This window comes from Camelus dromedarius, chromosome 24 (assembly GCF_036321535.1).
Source record: "Camelus dromedarius isolate mCamDro1 chromosome 24, mCamDro1.pat, whole genome shotgun sequence".
Lineage (NCBI taxonomy): Eukaryota > Metazoa > Chordata > Mammalia > Artiodactyla > Camelidae > Camelus > Camelus dromedarius.
The window spans coordinates 26,124,514-26,150,743 of record NC_087459.1 but is presented as its reverse complement, the minus strand read 5'-3'; the positions used below and the strand labels follow the sequence as shown (position 1 = coordinate 26,150,743).

The 26,230-nt window shown below is 55.0% G+C and overlaps 1 protein-coding gene across 1 annotated transcript in view; it reads right to left on the bottom strand.

The window, feature by feature from the left end:
- Nucleotides 1-2,095: 2,095 nt before the first annotated feature.
- Nucleotides 2,096-26,230, bottom strand: part of CASTOR2 (cytosolic arginine sensor for mTORC1 subunit 2) — a 51,180-nt gene continuing 27,045 nt past the window's right edge. Inside the window, exons 2-9 of the mRNA XM_031432781.2 lie at nt 22,364-22,434; nt 14,088-14,281; nt 13,286-13,418; nt 12,651-12,774; nt 11,788-11,898; nt 11,291-11,373; nt 7,719-7,813; nt 2,096-7,637 (exon numbers count right to left, since the gene is read on the bottom strand). Coding sequence (XP_031288641.1) covers nt 7,572-7,637; nt 7,719-7,813; nt 11,291-11,373; nt 11,788-11,898; nt 12,651-12,774; nt 13,286-13,418; nt 14,088-14,281; nt 22,364-22,434 — 877 coding nt within the window. The 3' untranslated portion in view covers nt 2,096-7,571. The remainder of the gene's footprint in view (nt 7,638-7,718; nt 7,814-11,290; nt 11,374-11,787; nt 11,899-12,650; nt 12,775-13,285; nt 13,419-14,087; nt 14,282-22,363; nt 22,435-26,230) is intronic.

The following is a 26,230-nucleotide window of genomic DNA, read 5'->3' as shown; positions in this document are numbered from 1 at the left end:
GGGTGGGGGTGGGGACAGCCCATGGAGGAGCAGAGAATCTTGGTCTTCCTATTGCTCTGGTAGCCTGGTAGCAGCGGAGGTGCCAAGAGACCAGAGAGTAGAGCACATGAAGCCATGACCATCAGAAAATGGCCCTTTTGACAAACTGGACCTAATCAAACTTAAAACCTTTTGCACAGCAAAGGAGACCGGCAACAAAATGAAAAGACAGCCTACAGAATGGGAGAAAATATTGGCAAATGACGTGACTGACAAAGGCTTAATTTCCAAAATATACCAACAGCTCATACAACTCAATAACAACAACAACGACAAAAAACCCACCAAGCAACCCAGTCAAAAAATGGGCAGAAGAACTAAACAGACATTTCTCCAATAAAGACATACAGGTGGCCAACAAACACATGAAATGATGCTCAATATCTCTAATCATCAGAGAAATGCAAATCAAAACCACAAAGAAGTGTCACCTCACACTGGTCAGAATGGCCATCATCAAAAAGTCTATGAATAATAAATACTGGGGAGGGTGTGGAGAAGAGGGAACCCTCCTGCTCTATTGGTGGGAATGTAAATTGTTGTAGCCACTATGGAGAACAGTATGGTGGTTTGTTAAAAAACTTAAAATAGACTTACCATATGATCCATCAGTCCCTCTCCTGGGTATCCAGAAAAACCAAAGACAATAATTTGAAAAGATACCTGCACCTCAGTGTCCATAGCAGCATTATTTACAATAGCCAAGGAAACAGCCCAAGGGCTCATCAACCGACAACTGGTTTAAGAAGATGTGGTATATGTACTCCACGTGTATATATATATACAATGACATATTAGCCATAAAAAAGAGTGAAATACTCCCATTTGTAGCAACACGGAGGACCTAGAGATCATCATACTAAGTAAAGTAGGGCAGAGAAAGACAAATATTGTATATTACTTATATGTAGAACCTAAAAATAATGCAAATGAATCTATATGTAAAATAGACTCACCAACATAGAAAACAAACTCACGGTCACCAAAGGGGAAAGGGAGGAGGGAGGGATAAATTAGGACTGTGGGGTTAACAGATACACACTACTATATATAAAATAGATAAAGCTTTATGGTATAGCACAGAAGACTGTATTTGATATCTTACAATGGAAGAAAACCTGAATCACTTTGCTGTATACCTGAAACTAACACAGTGTTGTAAATCGACAATAATAATAAAATAATAATAATAATAATAATAATAATAATAATAATAATAATAATAATAATAAATAAATGCCCCACTTGAGCCCACCTTGGAGATGAAAACTGGCTGTAAGCTGTTCCATGGCTGCAGTTGACCCTTATCCCGGGGGGAGAAGCGGGGGTCTGAGTGGGTACACAGTCCTGAGCGCCTGCTGTGTTCCAGGACCTGCTGGGGCCGGGGATGCATGGTGAGAAGGATGCATCCACCCCAGCAGGTGCATCTGGGGGCTGCCTGCCCCAGATGAATGCAGGATGAGGCAGCTGCCCCACGGTGCAGCCAGAGGAGGCAGTGTCCTCCATGGGGGCTTTGGGATTCCTTTGGGCAAACTCGACGCCTTAACCCTGGCCTTCTCAACCTTGGCTGTGGAACAGAATCATCTGGGGACAGTTCTGTTTTTGACATACATTTTGCTTATTCATCAGTTGATGGACATTTGGGTTAGTTCCACTTTTTGACTACTGTGAATAACGCCAAAACATCCATGTACAAGTCTGACATTGGCCCAGCGTTTTATTTGTTTTGACCATCCCCACACAAGTATTTGGCTGGACGTGTTTTCAGTTTTCTTGGGTCAGTACATCAGAGTGGGATTGCTGGGTCTTTCAAAAGTTTCCACACCCACAGAAAGCAGGACACATAATTATTTTAAGCCTTAAGTTTTGAGGCAACTTGTTACACAGCATCGAGTAACTTAGAACGAGAGGGGCTGTATTAGAGCTATTTCCTTTCTCAGATTCTTGCTCGGCCTTCCCAGCTCCTGGCCCGTGTTCCCCCAGCCTCAGTACGGAGGATGGAGAGAGATGAGATGCAGCCCGGGTCAACACAGAATCAGGCAGACGTCAGCCAACATCGTTTTTTTCCTCCATTTTAATGAACACTTTACAAAGTACAAAATATACTGTTTTTTGGGGGGGAACATTAGGTACTTTTTTCTCTCTGTCATACAGTACATGAATCTCGAGGGTTTTGTATTTCTTCAAGAAAGAAAGAAAGCATGAGGACCCCAGGGTGCAGGGCTGCCCAGTTCTCCCCTCACCCAGACCTTGGGACAGGTGTAAGGTGTCACTTCTACTGCTGGTGACCCAGGGCATGCCGGGTGAGGGCGAGACCCAAGACGAGACCCTGGGCAGGGCAGAGACCCCTCTCAGCCCCACTGTGTATCCAGCATCCACTTAACCCCATCTCAGAATAACGGAAATGATTCTGGCAAAGAGCAAGAGGAGGGCCTGGGGTTTTGTTTGCTGTTAGCCAACCCTCCACCCCACCCCGTTTCAGAACCAACTTTGCCCAGTTCTTCCTGGACCATTAACTGAACAGGTAAACTGAAGCAGTGGAGAGGAAAATGCACTGCGCATGGCCTCTGTCTTGGGACCTGAATTTGGCCTGTTTTTCATTCCCCTGCCGTGTCCCACCTGTAGTCTCCCAACTTTGTTGGACGCTCTTCGTGGACAAACCCCAGTAGGCGAGGGGGCACCGATCCCCAGAATCTCTCCCTATAAATACTGTCTTCAGGATTGGCTCTTCCTGGAGTTGGCCCGGCAGGTCTAGACCTTGCAGGGGCACCTCTGCCCCCTCCCCAGAGCAGTTTTAACAAAGTCAAGGGGATGGGCGGTCCCGTGATAGAGGTCTGCCACCCCCACCCTTTCAACTGTACATGTGGCCCACGGGTAAGAATGTACCAAGGTCTCAAAATACTCAGTGAGCCAGTCCCTTAACTCTGATCTGGGCTCTGCTGCTCACATACGTATTAGTGGGTGTTACAGCACACGCCCACACGTGTGTGTGTATAAACAGAACACTGTCCTGACTCCCAGCACTGCCCACTGTCACAGCATCCTCCACCTTGAACTGAGAGCCACAATCCTCCTCCCCACCAGGCTGCCCACGGAAGCCACGGGCCAGGCTGAGCCTTCTACCTCCAGTCCAGGTCACAGATGGTGCCTTCAGCCCCAAGGACAGCAGGCTGCCTCAGTCAAGAACTCCTGTCCTGCTCCGCCCGAGAAAACAGACTTCCTAGGAGGGCATGGGTTTCAAAGCTGAAGCTTGCAGCCCACCCCGTGGCTTTCTCCCCGGGTTTAGGGAGAGAGTTAAGCTTGTCCTTTTGCTCCCTCTAATTTGAAAATGAAACAAAGAAAAGAGCTGGGATGGGCTCTGAGATGGAGGAAAAGGTATCTAGCTATACCAGGGCTCAGCTCCCCTCAGGGCAAGTCCCAGCCACTCTTCCCAAGCCCGCTCTCCGCCCTCTGCCCGGCTGACCACCGTCAGCCATTGTGGTCATTCCCATCCCACGTGGGTCTTTGAATAGAGGGCTACTTCCCACTCCAGACCTAGCACCTCCTTGGCACAATACAGGAAACCCGAAAAGCCAAAGCCCCTGGCTTTCCGCTAGGAGACCCCATCATCCTCCACCAAGCTCCACTCACCAAGCGAACCACCACCGCCACTTCTCGGCGGTCGTGACATTGGTGCCTGGGCTGCTCCCCAGCCCTGGCTTATGTGGGCACAGATACATTGGGGGTGCTTCCTACCTACCCCTCACCGTTTTCACTCAGGAAGTGGCATCAAAAAATCCCTCAGCCACAGGGCTGCTGTGCCATCACCTGGGAGGTTCCCAAGGTCCCCTCTCTTAGCTGGGTCTGGGAAGAGCCCAGACCCAGAGGCTCAGAATGGTGGCCCAGGGTGGATGGGAACTGTGGCCAGAGGGGCTGGTGGGTGGGCAGGTTCATTTGTGATTATCAGGCAAATGGTACCCTTGGCTTGGGGTAGTGGCCTGACCTTTCCCACCTTCCCAAAGCCTCCTCTCCTGACCTCCATGGCATCCTCTGTCACCTCAGAGGGGACAAGCCCCAAATGACCAGGCATCCTCTAGATACCACATTGGTCACTGAGGACATGCTGCCTTAATGGGAGGCCCCAGCAGCCAGCTCCGGGCCACCCACTCCCTCCTTTCCCACCGGGGGCCTGTGGCCTCGAGCTGGTGGGAGGGGACAATGCTGGTGCCTGGGGGGTTCTGGACCCTGAATCCTGGGAGGTCTGTGCACCTCTCGTGCTCAGATGTGTGCCCTGGGCTGAGGGCAGTGGTGTGGGCACCGCCCTACTCTGTGCTGGCTCAGGCCTGGGGCTGAAGGAGAAAGGGGGTTTCTTAGGAACCAGGGGAGCCCGCAGTGAGGGTCGAACCAAAGGGGCAGATTTCTGTAACTGGGGGCGGGGGCGAAGAGGGTGTCCACAGCTCCCCGCCTTCCTCCCTCTCCCCACTCTGTAGTGTGTAGTGATGGGGCGAGCGAGGGGCAAGGGCAGCGTTCAGATGGTTTGAGCTTTCTTACTAGGGAATAGCACAGAAGCAAAAGACACACCTGGAACCCAGGTGGCAGCTCCAGGGCCGCCTGCTCACCCCCCAAACACAGCCAAGAGTGCCCAGCCCAGCAGGGTGTGCTCCTCAGACTGCCTCTGTGGGTCTGGAGACCCGGCAACCGCTGGAAATGGCTGGGGGCAGCCAGCCACAGGGAAAACCGCTCACTTTCCCCAGATGGCTGGAGATCAAACCCCTGACCACGATGACCCCAAGGACGTGCTGGCCTCCGCACACGGCTAGGGGGCAGAGGATGGGGAAGAGAGGGAGTGGGTTTCCCGGATGTCGGCTCCTGCCCCGTTGGCTGGATACACACCTGTGCAGCGGGGAGAGCCGAGTCCTTGCACCAGCCCCTCCTGGAAACGTCAAGGGCATCCACCCACTTCTCAGAGAGGCAGGGCCTGTCCCCAGGATGACACCTGGGAAACGAACCTGAGCTTTCTACCTTGCAGGTGAAAGAAACCAGGTGAGCCGTCAGTGATCAAGGGTGCGGGGAGCAGACCTGGACGGAAACCCAGAGGGTGACCGTCCAGCTGACCCAGGTCTTCAGGTCGAGAGGACTGGCAAGGGGGCCGTTCTGTTCCAAAGCAAGAAATTCCAACTGCTCCTCCCTCCGTGCTGCTGTCCCCCAATAAAACAAGGGTGTCTGGGGGCCTTGGTGGTAGAAATGGGGGTGGGGTGGGGTGGGAAGGAGCCAAATCCTACTTTCAAGGGAGACTCGGGGAGGAGAGGGTAGGGACCCTCAACACGCACCCCGGGGCTCAGTTCCTGGGCTGCTGGTTTAGTTTTTCTCAAGTCAGGGCCGAGGCCGCCAGTCGGCTTCTCTAATAATCGTATTGCCTATATACTTGAATTAAAAATATATGGTGGCTCAAAATGTGCCTGTGTGCATGGCAGACACAGCGGGGCACGCCCACACACACGCGCACGGACACACAGTGGAGTCTGTGTCCACGTACTGCGCACACACCCGTGCACGCGCTCTCACGCTATATATTAACATATATTGCTCAAGTATATATGCTATTTACAGTATATATCTATATCAACATAAAACACAGGTATTTATATGTGTGTACAATATACGTCCTAGGGGGTCTGGGGCACACGTTTCTGGGGGGCACGGGGCCGACACTGGCTCGGCGGGAGGAGAGGCGGGGAGGGGACACGGTGAGGGGAGCCGACGGGAGGGGGTCTGGAGAGACGCGCCACGGAAAAATCAAGGCCTTCCAAGGACACAAAGGGGACTCGGGGCCTGAAGGGCCACCCCCATTTTGGAACCAGCAAAGTATTGACACGTTTTGGTTGTTTTGGAGTTTTGTGCAAAATGAGTCAACTTAAAAAAAAGAAAAGTGGGTTCTGAATCAGTGCTGGAGCCCTGAATGCCTGCAAGGACCTAGATGCACAGCTCCCCCACCTGGTGGGCTTGCAGGGCTCAGAGGGTCCCACGCGGCTCGCATGTCACCAGGCCAAGAGAAGGTCCCTTCTCCGAGCACACACGTCAGCTGCTGCCCGAGCGCCGAGGAGGGCCCCTCAGGTCCTGCTCGCTTGGAAAGCCCTTCCAGCTGGGGAGGAGGCACGGGAGTCACCCCATTGTCCATGGGGGCTGGCCTGCCACCTGGCTTTCCACCTCCTTGTGGCCCTCAGGGCCCCTCAGATGCTCAGAACGACTCTGCCTGGGCACCTGTCCGTGGGACTGGCTGGGCAGCCCTGTGTAGGGGGCCCTGGGGACCTGTCTCATAGCAGACCTCTGCTCCCAGCTCCCTGCCGCAGAGGCCCCCGAGGCAGCTCCAGCTCCCTGTGCCCGAGCCCGGCCCCACAGGGTGCCAGCCAAGCAATGTCAAGCTCTGGGCCCCCAGCGGCCTCAGAGGGCCCTGTCCCCTGAGGCTGCTGCCGCCCGCAGCCTGGGTGCAAACACATTAAATAAGAAACTAAAATAAGGTACGGCTTTCGCTATTAAGGCTCAGATAAGCTGCCTCCTAGGTCGTGTACTCATGAACGCCACGGTCCCTGGACTGAGGGACAGGTGGGCAGGTGAGTTGGGGGCAGAGGCCTTCTGTGTTTCCCCCAAAAGTGGGGTGGGAGCGGGGGGAGTGGGCAGGATGATGGGGGAGCCCTGTGCTGGTCTAGTCAGCTGCTGGGGAGGTGGGGGTGACCTAAGAAACCCCAGGCCCCGAATGCTGGGGATGTCCCCACTTGGGGGAACCGAGGCTCTGCCTGCCCAAGAAGGAAAGGCAGAGGGGGTAGGAGCTTGTGCCCCAGGCTGGGGGGGTGTCTCCCGGGAACCCCCTCCCCCAGGCCTGAGTGCTTATGATGGGGTCTGGACAGGGCCCCCTTGGCAGTCTTGCTGGGAGTCAGGGCACAGGCCCTGCGGTTGGCAGGCAAGGTGGCTGGCGTTCCCTCCCTCAACTCAAGTCCCCACCCGAGCTCCCTCGGAGCCTCGCCAGCACAGGACCAGAGGGCCGCCCACTGGCCTCCACTCTGCAGGAACAAGGGAACCAGAGACCAGCGACCACAGCGTGGTCTCATGAGGGCCTACCGGGCTCCGTGAACTCAGCCCCGCTCAGCCAGCCCCCCAGGATGACACAAGAATCGGTACCCTAGTGTCTTGTAGAAGGCGCCAGCTTCCTTCGGCGTCTGCCCCAAGCTGTGGGCAAGGTTGGATGGGGAGGTGGGTCAGCTCACAAGCTCCCTGGGCCTCAGACATCATTTTCTGGGGCAGGGGTGGGAGGAGAAGGTGCAGTGTTCTCTGGAGGGTCTGGGGGCTCCAGGAAGGCAGGAGGGCAAGGGGAGACCTTGGCATGGGCCTCAGGCCTAAGGGAAGGGTCAGCCGTTGGAGGTGTCTCCCAGAGGCCCCTGCTTTGGGGTCCCCGGGGCTGATTTTCCAGTCTGTTGAGAAATACTGCATGAAGAGTCTTCGGGGTGGGGCCAGGCCCAGGCCTGGGGGGCGGCCGGAGGGGAGCGGAGCAGGCCCTCCTAATGCTTCTCTGCTTGGCTGACTTTCAGGGCGCTGATGACACCGTTGATGTTCTCTTCTGGTACCTGCAGGGGCGGGAGGGAGTGAACACCTGTGAGCCCCTGGAACCAGCTTCTCCTGCGCCAGGGCGGGTGCTGGATACTCACCAGTGCGTGGTCAAACTTGAAAGTACTGATGTAGTAGGCGGGGATGTCTGCAGCAGCCAGGGGCTCGGAGATCTGGGCCACAATGCCGCACTCATCTGGGGACAGAGGTGGGGACCTCGCTCAGCCTCCTCCCTACCCCGTCACCCAGCACATCCTTGGCCCTCCTTGCTCTCCAGCTTCTCCATCCTTCTGCTGGCAGTGCCTGCCCTGCACCCAGTCTTCCCAGAGACTCCCCACCCCACGCCCTGAAGGCTTAGTGCACAGGCCCCTCCATCCAGCAGCCTTCTCTGACCTCCTTGGCCAGTGAAGAGCTCTCTATCCTCAGGGCGCCACAGAACCCAGCTCTAACTGGGATCATCTGCCTGTTTCCGTGCGTTGCACATGGGATTCACCTTCCCTGCCACCTTGCGAGTTCTCTAAGACAGAGCAGGAGGCAGTGTGCGTAAAAAGGGGACATGGGTCCAGGCCCCCTTTTCTGTTGCTCTGACTCTTTTCTAGCCAGATGATGTGGCCAAATCAAGCCATCTGAGCCTCAGTTTCCTCATCTGAGTCCCTCCTGGGTAAAGGTCCCTGCCTGTCCTAAAGGCAGTCAGGCAGCTGATCACAAGGAATGTGATTTCTCCTTCTAAATCTTCAAAGCAGTGGCGCTTTCTGGTCTCCCCCAAACCTCAGCCAATAAGGTGGCCTTGGGGTTGCCTGGCGATGGTCCTCCACCAACCTCCACCTTTCTCCCTGATTTGAAGGCACCATGCAAAGCTTCCTCCTACAGGAAGACCTCCAGGATCTGAGGACCACTGTTCTCCATCAACACAATACCTCAAATGCGTCTGGCAATGATGCATTTCCCCAACACTGTCCCCACTGAGTGGGAGAGTCCAATCTGGCCACCAGCTCCCCATGGGATTCTGAGGCCTGAGCCTGGGCATCAACCTGAGGTCCAGCCTTCCTCCACTGCCATCAGCGCCTAAAGCATCCTCTGCACCCCTTCACTCCCTGGTCCTGGTCCTGCTCGTCAGCCCGTCCTGGGACCCAGGAGGTGACTTCACAGGTCTCTCAAGTTTCCGCTTTCTGCTCGGTCTCCCGGGGCTCCTGGATGGAGGCCCCTTCGGTGGCTGTTCAGGCCTTGTGACTGCCTGGGGTGCTATTTAGTGGAGACCGGTTGTATCCTAAGATCCTTTAGCTACAGACACATTCATTTTTATTCCTACAAAAGGGGGGTGGGTAGGAGATTAGGGTCTAGAATGGTGCCTTTCCAACCGTGCGTGGTCACGGTGACCCATGTGGGATATCAATTTAGAAGACTGGTGACCAGCATTTTACAAAATGACAATAGAAAAGGATAGTATTGGAGTGAGCTGAGTTTTGTGAAACTGTAGAGTTGTCTGTGTATGTGCATCCTGGGCTGTGATGGAAAACATATTTATCCCAAACTGTGGTCAAAAACATATGGAATCCACCAAGCTAGAATCTTTCAGATTCGCAATAAGTTATTTTTCTTGCAGGGCTATTTACAGCTATTAGCCTGGTGCTAAACCCCTCCACATCCTGGAAGGCAGATGCAGCTGCTGCCCGCCAGGTTCACGGTGCTGTTCCTTGCAGTCTTCCCTAGGGCCGCCCAGAACAGCCCACAGCAACACGCAGAGGGTAAGACAGCTGAGTTTCATCTGCTCTCTCCACCTTGATTCTCCCTTCATCCTGACTTTCTTTTTTCTGTAATATTATTATACTGAGTGTATTCTGGTAAACTCCGAACCAAAGCTGGAAATAAAAAGACAAGCCGATGTGCACGTATTCCTGCTTCTTGCCTGAGTCTCCTCCCCAGTGATGCCTGGCTGACCCTCCTGCTCTGCTGGTCCCTCTACCTTCAGGAAGAAATGGTGACAGACCCATTGGTCTGGCATCAGGACCCTGCCCCTCTGCCTGTGATGACCCAATGAGGCTCCTCTCCCACTGTTTCTACTGTGGAGAGGTGCCTCTGTGTCACACCTCCCTCTGTTGGCACTGCCCTCTCCTCCCCATCAGTGGGGTAAATATCTGCTGGTCAGCTCTGGAGCCACCTCCTCCGGGAAGCCTTCCTTTCCTTGACATTCTCCAAGCCTTACACGTGACAGTGACAGCAACTGCTGCTTGCAACCAGTTGGTGTAACTGACACGTTGCGGAGCGTTCAGAACCACCCTGAAGCAGCATCCACTGTCATCCTTATTTTACAGGTCAGGAAACAGAGGCTCCCAGGTTAACGGCACCCCCGAGGTCACCCTGGTTTCCTTCAGCCTTCTTCACTGGCGACCTTTCCTCTGGGTGACTCAGTCTCCACATCCCCATGGCCCTGAACTGGGCAGCGAACGTGGGTAGGAGAAATGCTGGGGTCTGTGGAGAATGTAGGTAGGAGAAATGCTGGGGTCTTGGAGAAGGCAGCCTGAGAGACAGGCTGAAGCCCCGGGTCGGACCAGGAGCCCTCAGTATACGTGTCCTAGCACTCCAGAGAGCAGCCCACTACCCTGCCCCCAGGATGCTCTGGCTTTGGCCTTGATGTGAGCAGTTAGGGGGTGCTGTCCAGTCGTGGAGTTACTGTTCCTCTGTGACCTTGCTGACAGAAAGGCACAGGCAGGCGGCAGAACCTGGCTCCCTCATGGACCCGTTGCCCCCAGGGTCAAAATGCCCTGCTACCTCTGTGTCCTGTCCCAGGAGCAGAGCCCCCAGGGCTGACCTGATGGCCCTGGAGCAGTCTGTCCTTAACTGAAACACTCTATGCTCTGTCTATGGGAAGTCAGGGTTTACCGACCCCACCAGGGCTGGCTGAGGGGTGCTCCCTGGAAACAACCATCCTGTGATTTACCAAGACCCTCTTCTGGGCACAAGCTTTTTGGTCTGACAAGTCTAGCCCAAAGAAATCATTTCTATTACCAAGAAAAAGCTCGCTGCAGTCACCACAACAGGGCCAGCAGCCTACACCCGATTCTGGGAGAATCAGTACCGCATGGCCCTTCTAACTGAGGGGTCTGAGACCATGGCTCCTTGGAAAATGCTCATGGGACAAACTATCTCCCAAAGACAGTTTGGACAATTGTGGACATTGAGGCTAGACTGAGTCTTAGGGAATTCGTGTGAATTTTCTCCGACGGGATCAGGTCACTATGGGTACACAGGGAGAAGTGCTTCTTCCCTGGGACAGAAAAGGTGAGGTATTTAGTGGGTGAGGGGCTGGGACGTCTGAGTTTTACTGAGAGATGGACAGTAATTATGTGAAAGAAACTCATTAAAAATGACAGCAGTCATTAGCTGTCAACAGTGGGACTGAGGAGTGATTTTTTTTTTTCCTCTTCAATTTTTACCATGTCCCCAGTGTTCTAATTACAAGCAGGTTTTAATTTTCGAGTTGGGGGAAATGAGTGCTGTGGTTGAAGCCGCTCCTCCCATCCTCTGGAGGCCAGTGCTTCCTGTCGTTCAAAGGTTAAGGGACCGTGGGCAGTGGGGACCTCAGTCTCCCCATCTATACCAGGGGTACAGGTGCATCAGCAGTGCTGGCCCACCCCCCACCCCCCGTCCCAGTGCTGAAGTCCGTGGGGCTCACCGAATCCCAGGGGCTGTCCTCCGATCCGCACCATCTTCCAGAGCTCTCCGGATGCGCTCGTGAACAACAGGTTACTAGGAAACCTTAAACGGGAGTGAGCAATGTTGGGATGGATGTTCATCCCCAGATGTTAACCATGCTCCCTCCGCCAGCCCTCCCTGCACCGTCCCCTGCCCCTGGGGCACTCAGTGCAGGGCCAGAGCGAGGGGGTGGCTGGCCTGAGCTCAGGGGTCCCAAGGGGCCTCCCGAACCCTCGACGCACTCGTTGTGTAGCTCCCTCATCTGGGGGCGGGCGGGATGGGGACAGGAATGCAAGGCAGGGGCCGGATTTTGGAACAACTGCCCTCTTTGCTCGGACTGGTCAGGTTACCTCTCCCCAGCTCTAGATGGGGGGCTGAGGGACAAACAGTGATGGATGACACTGGGTGACCCATGGTCTTTTAGGGCAGGGTGGGTGACATGCCCATCACAAGCCCCCCCCACCCTGGCCAGCTCACCTCTGCTGGGTCTGCACGTCCATCACCAGGGAGATGTAGCCCTCGATGAGGGAGAAGGAGAAGAAGCGGATGTGGCCGCAGTCGTCACCGGCTGCCATGGGGTCCTTCACCCTGGGGGCCGAGAGAGCTGGTGAGGGGTGGCGTGGGGCCCCTGCTACACCGTGACCCCTGCCAAGCCCGCCTGCTCTGCCCATCAGCCTCAGGGTGCTGGGGAGAGCACCAGCCTGGCCAAGTCCTGGCTCTGATCCTGCCTCACTGGGGGACCCTGAGCCAATGCCCCCCATCGGTCTCCTTCTCTGTGAAATGCGAATGATTCCACGGCATTCATGGAGGTGAGCACTGCACTTCACAGTGCTGGGACCCAGCTGGCCCTCGGCGCAGGTGACACTTGCCCGGTGTCTCTGTCCCTGTGTTGGCCCACATCTCAGGGCACACACAGCCTGTGGTCACTGTCAGCTTGCTGGACCCCGGCCCCACCCCACCTGGTGTTGGCTTAAACTTAAAATCTGCTTTATGGAAAATTGCAAAACCTGGCATCCACCAAATGAAAAAACTTGAGTTCCTGTCTCTTCAAGTGACTAGGCTCGCCCTTGGAGCTCAGGGGACAGGGGGTGTTTGTCACATCTACATGTGGGCTGGGGGCTTCACCAAGCTTTGGGGCTCCCAGGGAAGAATGGCTCCCCTCTTAGAATGGGGCTTTGGGGTAGAGCCATGACTTCCCCTCTTAGACTAGTTTCCAGGGCTGGTCTGTGCCTCACCCTCGAGACTGGCTCCCAGAGCAGATTTGTGCCTCCCCTCTCAGACGCGAGTTCTAAACAGACCCACGTCGCCCCTCAGCCCAGCCTGCAGCCCCTCACTCCTACCCGTTGGAGTAGAACATGACGTCCATGAGGAGGGTGGCAACAGCAGGCAGTGTGTCGGGGTCCAGGCTGGTGACGCAGAACCTGTTGCTTGGGCTGGACAGGGGGTGGATGACGGGCCTCTGGACTGCGAGGGCACAGACATCAGGCGCTGAGCGGGGACGGGAGGAGCAGCGGGGCAGTGGGAGGGCCCAGGAACAGGGGTGGGGGCAGCAGCAGCTGCTCTGGGGAGGACAGGCTGCAGGCCCTGTGAAATCTGGCCCCCATCACCACCTAAAGCTCTCCTGATTCTCCAGGCTTACCTCTAGGGCCCAGGACCTTTGCACATGCCATGCCAGCTGCCTAGAACGCCCTTTCCAACCTTCACCACTTGGGTTAGCTCCTATTTGTGCTCCAAGCTTCAGCTTGAGAGTCACTGGCTTTAGAGGCCTGCCCTGATACCCCAGGTCAGGTTAGGGGTGGCCTCTGGCCATCGCTGGCTGCACCCTCGCTAGACTTTGGGCATAAGGTCTGACCAGGACTGTTGTACTGTGTTATGCCTGGCCCTCAACTGATGCTCTAAGAACGGGGCTGCCCTGGCACAGGACCTGATAACTTCTTGATGTCTCTCTGCACAGATCCCTCCTCCCTCAACTCACCCATCTTGGGCTTCACAAAGCCATTGGTGATGCCAAGATTCTCAGCTGCCACCGTCTCGCCATTGACAACCCGCAGGATGGTGAACTCTGATGACAAGGTGTGGGTGACGAAGGGCAGGTCCCGCTCTCGCACCTGGGGATGGGGAGTCAAGGATGTAAGTGTCCCATGGTCCCTGGGTGGAGTGGGCCTGGAGGCACTGGCCCCTTCACTCTGAGATTTGAGATTCTGTACCCAGAACCAGCTTCCTTCATTCTTGTCTCTCGCTGTCCTGGTGGGGGACAGGAGCCCAGGATCAGGGCATGTGCTTTCCCAGGAGCAGCAGGGAGGACACAGAGGGGAGGAGACTGTGCCGAGGGCCAGGAGGTACAGGTCCACGTCCCACTCTACACTCTTGAGTGTGGTGCCCAGATCTGTCTCCAGCCCTCCCAGGCCCATGCTCTGGAGGGTGGCCAGGCCCCACAGGAGACAAGCAAGAATGACACGGTGGCTAGGAGTTGCTGCTGGCTCCGTGACCAGACACCCCAGGAGGGGTATGGGATTGGTGAGCCAGATGTCCAGCTGGGAGGGGGCCCCACCCACATGTCCCCAGCCCTCACTGCCTGGCCTCCAGCTCAAACTAAGCTTGGTCCACACAAAAGGCAGACGGTGGGGCTGGGCCTAGGCCATGCTGACAGAGGACTAACGACCCGAGGTATCCTTGACCTCTCTCTGCCTGTGACCCGAGGTGGGTGACAGACTCTGCAGACCGCGTCTGTGGAGTGCCCACAGTGCCCAAGGCCCTCAGCACGGGCCGCGGCTTACCAGAATGAAGTCCGTCTGGTAGGTGGAGAGCATGAACACGGAGATGTTCTGGTCAGCCAGCGGGGCGATGACTGACTTGGCGATCTTGGTCACGCCGATGGGCTGGGAGCTGGAGAAGCTGCCGCCGCCTGACACCACGTTGAGGGCCAGCCAGGTGGCGTCAGCCACACTCAAGTGCTCTGAGGAGGGCAGCTCTGGACGGGGACAAGGCAGGCAGGCCTGTGACTGATAAGCCCCAGTTGTGTGACCTCGGCCAGCACACCCTCGGAAACTCAGTGCCCCCATCCATCAAAGGAGGATGGGATCGGCCTCAAATGTCCCATCCTGGGAGGACAGAGCAGGGAAGGCCCTCAGAGGCCTCTGGATGTGCCAGGCAGCTCAGCAGGGCGGGAACCCCAGGGACGAGTAGTTTGTCTGTGTTGGGCCTCAGTCTCCCCAGCTGTAAAACGGTGAGCACTTGGCAGTAATGACTGTGTTATTTCCGGACTTTTCACACATCACAGTCGCCTGCCCAAACCCACCCCATACCAGGGCTGCTATTCCCACGGTCCATGTGACAAACCAGAACTCTGAGGGGCTGGTGACTTACCCAAGATCACTCAGAGAATAACAGAGCCAGGATTCAAACCCAGGTCTGACTTATAAACAGACCCTCATGCTCCATGCTGGGCACCACCTGGGAAGAAGGGCAAGGTCCCCAACAAGGGCGGAGGCTGAGCGACCCCGACACTGGTGAGTTAAGGGGGCTGTGATGACATGATGATGCCCAAGGGAAGCTGGGCTGGCCTCAGGCAAGAGGGCCCCTACCCGCCCAGCTCCGGTCACCATGGCGACTGCAGCCCAGGGAGCCCGCTGGGCCTGCTGGCTGGGAAGGGCTAGTCCTCTGCCAGGCTGGCTGGAGGGGCAGAAGGTTTGCCAGGGAAGGGAAGGGAGTTGGGGAGGGGAGCAGAAGGAACAGTTTTAAAAGGACCTGACCTCGGGCTTCCACACCCAGTCTGTCCACCTGTTATCTGGGGTGTCAAAAGACAGACTTCTCAGCCCCAGGACTGCCAGAGGAAACACGTTCCACAGAACTGGGGGTCCCAGCTCAATCCTGAAATTCTAAGGGCCCTGGACCTGGCCATGGAGGGGACTTCCTGGGGGGAGCTTTGTGAGCCCCCAACCCTGCCGTCTTAAGCAGAGACAGCCCCAGGAGCCACTGAGGGCTGGGTGCCCCGATGGTCCTATCATCTGAAACACCATTTTGATATAGTAATAAACAAAATATTAGTAAACATATTTAATGATAAAAATGTAAATGCCCCTTTCCATTAGGGCAGAACCCCTCAAGCCTTCTTGGGAAAAATCTGGGAGGGTCCTTTATGTCACCACATGCTAACACAACAGGGCCATGTCAGCTTTTGTGAACCTGTCCTCTGCCTGCCTAGTCCAAGTTCTTCACAATTCAGAACTGCCCAGTGGCTTCCCATGTCCTCTGGAGTAAAAGCCAAAGACCCTGTGACGCTGGGACCCAGCGCTGTTCGAGAGGGCTTTCTGGGATGAGGGAGACGGTCTACACCGGCGTTGTCCAAAGCGGTAGCCACTCACCCCATGCGGCTACAGAGCACTTGAAATGTGGCTAGTGCTACAGAAGAAATACAGCTTTAAGTTTTATTTATCTTAGTTCATTTAAATGCCCATAGCCACCTTGGGTGAGTGGCTACCTCAAGTCTATGACTGGCCCCACTAGCAGGTCAGCTCCCCCAGGGCGGCGGTCCTGATTGGCATTGTTTTCTGCTATTCTCAGTGCCTGGCACACGGAGACTGCAAACAAACGGATGAGGAGGAACACGGGCAGCTATCCCTGCCTCTCTACTCTGTCCAGGCCCCTGTTCCCACCCATCTACCCTGTCTGCTCCCCCCAGCCCCTCAGCTCAGTCTCTGCGGTCACGGCTTGGTCCCACTGCCAGACCCTGGGCGGGAGGTGGCCTCTGACATCATCCCCTAGTCCTATACCCGACTTTCCAGGATCAGGAAAGCCAGTGCCATCCCGAGACACTGCCAACTTCTTTGACTTCTCAGTCCACCAGTGGGGACTGAGCAGAATGCGGTCCATTTGCTCAGAGACATATGTACACTGGCTCTGAGAAGCCAGCTGCTTCCCCATTTCATAGAACAGGAAACTGAGGCTCAGAGATGGAAGCTGACTGGCCCAAGGTCATGCTGCAGTACATGATGGGGGTGAGGGGTAGGGATGTTTCATTCTGGGGGTGGCACACCTTCCAGACCCACCTTGCCACCGGCCCTCTGTGGGGTGTTGAGCAAACTCCTCTTGTAGGGCTTAGCTTCACAACTGTAAAGTGTGGGTGTCCGGGAACCCGGGGTTCCAATGCCCCAGTCTGACACCACGGTCCCACCCGCAGGTGGACACTCCGCTGCCTCAGCCTCAGGACTGCCCTCTGTCCCCTGTCCATCATCCAGTGGGGTCCTCAGTGAGCACGTGGGGGTGGCGGCACAGAACCCAGGCTTTGGGCTCAGACGGGGACAAACTCTAGTCCTGGCTCCATCCTTTCCAGTGGAGGCTGCCGGGAAGCTGCTGCCAATACAGTGGGGAAGGCTGTTCCCTCTGAGTCCATGAAGCACTGGGGTAAGTGCATTTTCAGGGGGTGCTGGAGTCGCCAAGGCTCTGCTCCGAGGGGTCTCTTGGCAGTTTCGGACAGGCCCCAGGCTTGAGGCTTGAGGCCGACTGGAAATGGGGGCGTAAGTGGGTGGGCAGGGGATGGCGAGCAGCCCACAGGCTGCCACTGCCCAGAGATTTCAGGTCAACCCAAATGCTGGCCAAGGTCCGGGCGGCCAGTGAGCGGGGAGGGGTCTGTCTACCCAGCTCCCGGCCTCTGGGCCTGCTGCTCCCGGCTCTCAGCCCTGGATGGAACCCAGTGAGGTGCTTCAGGCAGCAGGCCTGGACGGAGAAGCCGGTCAGCTCTGGGTCAGTGGTCACTTCTCTGAAGCTTCCAGAGGGCAAGCTCTGTCAGAGCAGCAAAGCAGGAGGCCACAGAGCTCGCTGCCTCTGGCCCTGGGAACCCCAGATGCTGCCCTGGCACTCTGGGGGAGAGGGGAGGCCTGCCTGGGCCCCCTCCTCACCCGGGCCAAGCCTCTGGGTGCCCAAGGTGCTGCTCTGGGGCTGTGGGGATGGGCCGCCGGGAGGTTGGCCAACAGGGAGTAAGCTCGCCCTTCCCTAGAGGAGAAGTGGACCTATTCCAAGACTGAAATGGAGTATTATTTCTGTCACTGCCCATCGTCCAAGACCCTAAAAATAGCCTCTCAGAGCTGAGGACGCTCCTTGGTGGATCGCTGGGGACGCCTGCCACCTTCCAGACACAAAGTCAGCAGCTCTGTCTCTGGCTGCCCCCCCCCCCCCCGCCTCACCAAGAGTCCCCCATTTCCGGCTGCAGGACGCGTGGTTCCCTGTGCTACGTGTTCACGCCCTCCACACAGTTTGTCAGGCTTCTCCTACCCTGCCTGCTGCAGGGTCAAAAGTCCTGGGGTCAGGTGGGTGGGTTTCACCTTGCTGTGTGACCCTGGGCAAGACCAGCACCTCTGCTGTCCGAGGTTGACAAAACCCTGAGCCTTTCTGTTACAACTCTGCTGGTGGTAGTTTTGCTGGTTTCTGGATGGCAGTTGGGGAGAACGTATTAAGAGTTTTAAAATGTGCAGTTTCACTGTAAAGGAGTAGTTACTCAAGGGACAAAGAGTCATGAGTATAAGCGTCCAACCCAAAAGCATTTCAAATGAAGACCTGGGAGCTACATAAAAGTCAATGTCAGAGCCGGTAGCCGAACCACAGTTCAACTATGACAGAATACTATGCATCTGTTTAAAACATATGTTTTCCAAGACACTCAGCATCGCTAATTTTCAGAGAAATGCAAATCAAAACTACAATGAGGTTATCACTTCACACCAGTCAGAACGGCCATCGTCAAAAAGTCTAGTAATTATAAATGCTGGAGAGGGTGTGGAGGAAAAGGAACCCTCCTACACTGTGGGTGAGAATGTAAACTGATGCAGCCACTATGGACAACAGTATGGAGGTTCCTTAAAAAGCTAGAAAATAGAGTTGCTGTATGATCCATCAATCCCACTCCTGGGCATATATCTGGAGGAAACTCTAACTCGAAAAGACCCATGCACCCCAATGTTCACAGCAGCACTATTTCCAATAGCCAAGACATGGAAACAGCCTAAATGTCCATCGACAGATGACCAGATAAAGAAGGTGGGCATTGTCCCCATCAGTGTTTATGGGGAGGGCCAGCTTCAGGGGAAGTAAGAACCGGCTCGATCAGAGATCCAGGCTCCTTCTCTCACCTGGACCTTGTGTAGAGGGACCCCTGCTGGGGGCAGTACTTTGCCCCAAGGCTTACTGAAATGGTCAGTTATGAGCTTAGAGCCAGGAGGGCGATGCCAGGAGCGCTGATGGGCACTGCACTGTTAGCCCCAGCGGACAAGCAAGGTGGATGTGGCGACTACCTGGTGCAAGTCATACGGCCCTGCGAATGCCTTACGGAAATGAGGGGGAAGGAGGCGGTCCTGTTCAGGGATGAAGCCACGGAGGCCCCAGTTGCTGAGCAGCTTGCTCAGGAAGTAGCAGAGCCTGGATCCGAATCCAGGCCTCCCCATCTTGGCCCTGGGGGAGGCCAGCAGCTACTCCTTCACATTTCCCTCCCTCTGTCTTTTGATCAGTCAGGCCTACGGATCACACCGACACACACAGGGGACTGTGATGGGCGGGGCTCCTCTAACTGCAAACCTGGGGTTCTGCTCACTCCCCAGCGGTCAGGGCAGGGGCTGCTGCTCCTCTTATTCTGGGTCCCTGATAACATGTAGCACTGCACATAGTAAGTGCTCATTAAATACATAAAAGCTCAAAACACACACATGCACATCGCTTCTGTTTGCCACCCAGACACACAGTATCCATTTGAGCCAAGAACCTCTAAAACCCCACAGTGAATGAGCTGTCTGGTTAATGCCACTGACCATCACCCCTCCCTCCCAGGAAAGGTCCAGTATCTTACATACAAGTGAGCTGTGGACAGCTGCTGGTTTCTAACTGTAAAACTTCACGCTGGAGTACTGCCAGCGAACAATAACCGAGGCACCCTGGCTCATGTTAACAGTGGCCAAGGGAGGCCCTTTAGTGAGAAGCAACATTTGCAGAGCTGGGAGACAGGACACCTTCCTTCACATGGTGGGCGCAGCCAGCGTCCCTCCCTGGTCCCTCCGGGGCAGCCACAAGACGAGACTCCCTTTCTGAAGAGGAGCCTCTTGAGAAACCCGCACACACCCCTTCCAGAGCTGAGGCGAGAGGGTGGAACTCAGCATCACTGCCTCTCACTGCGGCTCCCACCCCGCTCCACCCCAAATCCTGCCCTCTGAGAGACTTCCCCACTTCTCAACTGCTCCTGACCCTGGTCTGTTGGGAACCACCACCCTTCTCAGCAGTATTTTCTTCTCATTTTGGCCGAAACCACCCTGAAGGCATTTCCAAGTTCAAATCAGCCCATCACTCATAGTGAGTCCGGGCACATGTCAGTTTCCTCACTTGTAAAATGGGTCTTCTCTCTTCAGCCTCCAGGCCACTGGAATGATCCCAGGAGGTGGTGCGCCTCTGCTGAGCTCCAGTTACAGTGAGAGCAGTGAGGCTGAGTGGGAGTCTGACTTTGCGTACCTTCCCCCCGCAGCTCCACAGCACGAGTGAGAGAGATACTTACCACTTAAAACAGAGGTACACAGTTTTCTCTCGGGCAGAGATGGATATCCAAGCAGCCTGGTGTACTGACCAGGAAGTGAGACTCTCACTCAGAAGTCACAGGGTTCAGGACAGCCAGTGGCTGGGCCACTCTTCGGCTGATAGTTTAAACTTGCCTCCCCATGCCCCACCTTCCCAGGACCGAAGTGCAAGCTGACGGCCTCTTCGTCTCCAGCTGGGAACCTGCACCTCCTGGTCTGCCCTGCTTTACCCTGCTGAGGGCCTGCTCCCTGGAAACACCCATAAAGGGCGCCAGGAGTGAGGCCTGGGGTGGCTCCATCACATGTCTGTGCTTCAATGTCCTCATCTATAAAACGAGGATAAGAAGAGTCGTTTCCAGCGTTCCGCACAGTGTCTGCGGACAGAAGCACCGTTAGGGCTGGGGAAATGTCCACCTATGTCGACTCAGGGGTCAAGTCTCAACCCTCTGGTCTTGCCTCCTATTTCAAGGGCCTCTGCTGTAGGGTCTCCTGGACGGCGGGCATCCTTTCTCATATGCCCTCCCAGCATCCATGCCCTCCTTGTGCAACACCTGCCACAAGGGCAGCTCGACAATGAATGGTGTAATTAGCTGGCAGGCCCTGAGGCCCAGGGGGTTGGAGGTGGTGCCTCTCATTCCGGCTGCATCTCCAGGGCCCAGCAAGACGCCCGCACATGGCCAGTGCTCAGTAAATACTGCCTCCCGCCACCCCTGGGCGCTGGCTCAGAACAACCAGCCACTCAGCTCAGCTGAAGGACAGCCAGCTCTCTGGTTATTGACAATTCCCGCAAACACAGCCTTCCAGGGCCTGCAGAACCGGCTCACCAGGTCCTGCAGCCTCCCTCCCTCCCTCCCTGCTCAAGGTATTTTCTCATTTGCTGCCTCCAGAGGGAGAGTCAGAGATAGAGCCTGCTCCCATCTGGGAAGACGGATTGCACAGAATCTCTCTTCCCAGAGAAGAGATACCCTGGGGTGTTCCTTCCACATCCGAGGTGCCCCAATTCCCAGCAGTTCTGAGTGCCCATGAGAAAAGAAACATGTGTTTGGGTTGCCCAGGCAGACACTCTTCATGTGACTGTGTTTTGTGGTCAAGGCAAAATTCCCATCTAAGGCGCCTGTCCTCAGAAAATGTTAGATGAATGAATGAGTGAGTTGAGTGAGTGACTAAACGGGTACTTTGATGGTGGGGCAAGGCCTCCCATGGGGTCTGCCCCATCCGTGCTCTGGCCACACAGCTGCCCCCTAGGAGGCAGAGAGGGACACTGTACCTCTTGGGATGTGGGGGGCCAGGCCCAGCCCCCCATACTGGTTTGGTGCCCGAGACCAAGCGCACGTGAGGATGACAGAGTGTAGTGGGGCAAGTTGCTTCCCGGGGCTTCACTTTCTCACCAGTAATAGGGTCAATACCATTACTCCAGCAACGCGAATCGAGAATCACAAAACAGTCAACTTCTGACCCCACAATGCCATTTCTCAGGCCCCGTTTTGGGAATTAACCTGCGTTAAGGATAAGTTCCTAAATTTCTCACTGGAGAACAGCTAAAACAACTTTAATGCCAACCGTAGGGGCCTGAGCAGGGAGGCAGGACTGCTGCGGGAAGGCTCTGATGTCTCAGGAAGTTTTTAAGTTGTAACGTGAAGTGAAAACGTTTCTATAAATTCAAGGAGACCACCTGAGAAAGAATTAGAATGAAAATCAAGAAAAAGTGACTAGTAGTTGTCTTTGGGGTGGGACTAGGGTTTTAAAACATGTTAGATTTGTTGCATTCTCTGCGTGTTTGGAAGACTGTAACTCAGCTCTGGGGGGAGCTCAGCTGGTGGGTCAGGACATGCGACTCCTGCCTCCGCTCCCAACTCCTCACTGATAACCGCAGGGCAGGTGACGACCCCTCTGCAAGTAATGCCTATCACTCAGCGTTCAGCACGAGTGATGCTCGCCGTCACTTCAGAGCAGGACAAACATAATGAACTTAAATAATAAAACTAAAAGGGTGTGGGGGAGGCGGGATGGAGTTTCTTTTTGGTGTGATGGAAATGTTACGGAATCGGACAGTGGTGATGGCCGCACCGTCTTGTGAATATCAAAGACCGCTGAACCTCTGCACATTGTAAAATGATGAATTTCGTGGTATGTGAGTTATATCTCAATTTTAAAAATGGAAGGAAGATAAAGGAAAATCATGAAAGGATGGTGACTGGGGCTTGTTTCCGTGAGAACAAGGACTAAGGACGATTTAATACACCCCCCCCTCACAGTCAGTGCCCCAGAGAGCATGCCCCTGGCATTTCTGGCTGCTTCAGCTCCTGCCCCCTTTTAGCTCTGAGGCCTTTCCTGAGGGAAAGTTTCATGAGTAGAAAGGGAGGGGACCAGCCAGAACACAGGGAGAGAAGGAAGCTCTGCCGACTTCCTAACCCACCAGCAGGTGGGGGCGGAACTAAGGCAGCGCCAGCCAGCACTGACCGCAGGCCCCCGTCCAGCCCAGGCCCCAGGACAGAAGCACTCACCCAGGAAGCCCTCCTCGTCGACGATGATGGTGTAATCCTCCGGCGTCTCAGTCAGACTGAAGAACTTGCACCTGGGTGGACAGACAGACAGACACAGGTTGTCATAAGTCCCGGCAGACCCTGTGGCTGGCAGCCACCCACCTGTGACCCCGCGGGAGATGACTCAGTTTACCCAGAGTGCTGCCCCAGGCTGCTGGGGGGCTGCTTGTCTCTCCTTCCAGTGCCCCAGTTCTGACTCAGGAGGTCCCAGAGAGGCCTAGAGATGCTGACTGTTCCCTCTGCAACTCCCAATCTTTGGGGGCCCCTGAGCCAGCCAGCCTCCAGGGTCCTGTACTGTCCCCAGGGCAGCTCTGGCAGGGATCATGCAGATGAAATATCTTTTCCACAGCAACTCCCATTGCTGTCCATTCCGACCACTAGGACTGTTGCTGTCCCTGCAGCTCCCCTCGCCCTCTGCTGCCACCCCCCCCCCCCCGGTCCTGGCCCCTCTCCTCATCAACCTGAGAGCTCCCACTGTCACTTAACTGACAGCCCGGCCTTTAGAGTACTCTCCTTCCTTGCAAGAGAGAGGAGTGTGGCTGACTGCCATCTTGGAGCACGGATCTCCAAACTGCCACATGTCGCCTTTGGTAATACTGTTTAGCCTAGGGTGTAAGTTGCTCATTTCCACCCCCAAAATGAGACCATCAATTTCCCAAGGCCAGGGTGGGGTCTGGCAATCACTCCATCTGTATCTCGTCCCTGCTGGTCTCAGCCCTGAAGCACACTCTTGGTGACTGGCAGACATGCTGGGCTCTGGGTCCAGACAGCCCTTGGGCTGAGCTTCGAAGCTTTCCATCACCAGGTGAGGGGGGTTACCACCCCTCCATGCTTGTCTCCCCGCGCCCTGTCCAGCTAGAACAGCCCCCAGACCACTGTGCAGGCAGCTCCAGGGAGAGACGGCATGCGAAGGCAGTAGTGTGCGGGAAACAGCCCATGGTCATTTATTCATCTGGGGTCACAGATCTCAAGTGTCAGGCCCAGCACGGGCTCCATGCCCAATGTGTAAAACCCATCCATCACGGGAAGTCATGACAGAAAGAGGGCCAACGAGTAACCCCGGCAAGGGCCCAAACGTCGCTTCTACAAAGATTAAAATGGAAAAGCAATCTTGATGTAGAAGCTGTGTCGCAGCGAATGGGGGTGGCAAACTTCAGGGATCTCTCTCCTCCTGGTCCCCCGATCCCTGCAGCCGCCCGGCAACGCTGAAGCCTTATCAGCAGAACCCCTGAAGCACCCTTTTCACTTTATTCTTTAAATTTTTCACAAGGAAGGAGAGCAACCAGAACTGGCAGGAATGCAAATGGTACAGTTGTTTAGAAAACACCAGTTTCCTAAAGAGTGAAACGTACGTGACCACAAGCAACCCTAATCCTGGGTATTTACTCAAGAGAAATGAAAACACATGGCCACACAAGACCTGTATGCAAGGGTTTACAGCCTGTATGTGCAATCACCCCAAACTGGAAACAACCCAAATGCCCTCCCTTCAGCTGGAGAACTGGATAAACTGTGGCATATCCACACCATGGAACACTGGTCAGCAACGAGGAGTGAATTACCGATCTGTGCGATAACATGGATGACTCTCAGCTGCATTTTGCTAAGTGAAAATCAGACTTAAAAGGTGACACGTTATATGATTCCATTTATATGACTTCCTGGAAGAGGCAAAACGGTAAAGATGGAGAACAAATTTGTGGTTGCCCGGATTTGGGTTGGGGTTGACTTGTGAGGACCACTGGGGACCTTTAGGGGTGACAGACTGTTTGGTATTGGGATTGTGGTAGTGATGACAAGATCATACACGTGTCAAAACTCAAAAGAACTGTACCCTAAAAGGGGTGAATCTTACTGTATATGTAAATGATACCTCAGTGAACCCAACTTCAAGGAAAATGCTTGCGCCAGAGTCGTAGACAAGGTGGCATTCTCCGTTCTCTGCCTCCGACATTCTGCTCAACCAGCAGCACAAATCTTCAATTTCCCTCCAGCTCTTTGGTTTTCAAATTACATCTCTGTCCCTGCCTGTCCCATATCCAATTTGCAACTATTGCCTAGAAAAATGAAATCTGTAATTGCTGGGGGACAACGGCAAATTATCACCTTAGTGAGTGGCAATCACTGGTCTGGCCCAGCTTCTTTTTGGGGTGGGGACCCCTGTGTGCTCAGAAAGAGCCTTGGAAGCACCCCCCACCCCAAAGTCACCAGATTGCCACGAGCAGGTACTCCCTGGGTAGAGAGCCCCGTGAAGGCAAACAGATGTGGCACTGGCTCCCCGTGCCCTCTCGGCGGTGAGGGACACTCCAGAAATAGACCATGTCAATGACCCTGGAGGGCATAAACACCAGCAGAAGGCAACATCAGCCTCTATATAAATGGGGAATAAATATGTTGTTGATGTGGCCTGTCTCCAGGGGCCGAGGGCCAGCTGTTGGACATCCATCTCGGAATGCGCACTTTGGCACGGGCAGGCCTCCAGGAGGGCGAGGCAGCCAGAGGGACCTGCCGCTGTTGCTCTGATCATTAAACTCAGGAGCAGACTTCCTGCTCTCCTAATGTCACCCCCCAAGTCCTGCATGTCTCTGAGCTCACCCTATCTTCCCTCCCGAGTCACTCTGAGATCTGTTTTCCCCTCTCCACCACTCCTCTCCAGGTGAATGCTTGCTAGAAGACCATACTAGCTGCCTGCCTACCTCATCTAGATCCCCCATTCTTCACCTGCCTCCTCAGTCTCATGCCTCCAAAGGCTGACAAACGTTCTTTCCACTGCCCGACATACCCTCCCTCCTCGTCTTTAGCTGGACATGAGTTACTCATCCTTTATGACCCAGTTTTAGCTTTTTCTTTGAGGTGAAACTTTTTCTGATTGGCACCAGCTACTTTCCGTCTCTCACTTCCCACCATAGGGGTGGTCCTCCCTTGAAAGTAGGTCTATGAGAGGTCATTAAGGCCACTGTAGGCAGCTGGGTTGGTGGTGCATCACACTCTAGGGGAGAGTTCGTTCATCTCAAGTGTATGTGAAGTATGCCCTTTGAGTTGGGCAGTGCGCAACCTATACAACTGCACATGACAGTCCTGAGTGCTTCCCACAATCTATTACAAGTAATGCTCACAGGCAAGAACTATGGGTTCTCTTTATACACACCTTATACCTGACACTGGCTGAGCAAAGAACCAACACTTGCTGTCTGATGAGCAAAAGAGGGAACTATGGCCACATTTCTACCCCCAAAGCCAGAGAAGCCCTGATCAGCACAAACCCTCCTTGCCTGTGTGTGGCACTGCCTTGACTTACCCTCCTCTGGGAGACACTCAAGTCTCCTGTCCCAACCCCACGCTCTCTAATGAGTCGTGAATAGATCCATACCCCAGATGCTGGGTCCCTGGTATTTGTGGCCTCTCTGTACTTTGTCTACAAGTAGCTGGAGAGAGGACCTAAACCCAGCAATTACTCAGCTTGCTGCGGAGTGCTGGTAGGAAACCCGAGGAGGAGGAGAAGTGTTTGCCCTCTAGATGCCCTCATGGTGCTTAGGAACAGAATGAAACAACAGGGGAAGAGAGAGCAGCCTGGGAGAGAGGGAAGAAGACTGGGGTCCTGGAGCCAAAAGACCTGGGTTCCAGTCCCAACTTGGCACCTGGGGGCGGTGAGCCCTGGGCTGCTTCAATCCCCTCTACAGTGAGGGGCAGGTTAAAGGTGGACTAGTTCTTGTCTAGCTCCAGCTTGGTCGGAGCACAGGCTACATGGAACCCTGCCAGCTCCACAGCAGGGTGAACCTCGAGGGGCGTGGCAACAAGGCATAGAGAGATGATCCCAGAACCATCAAG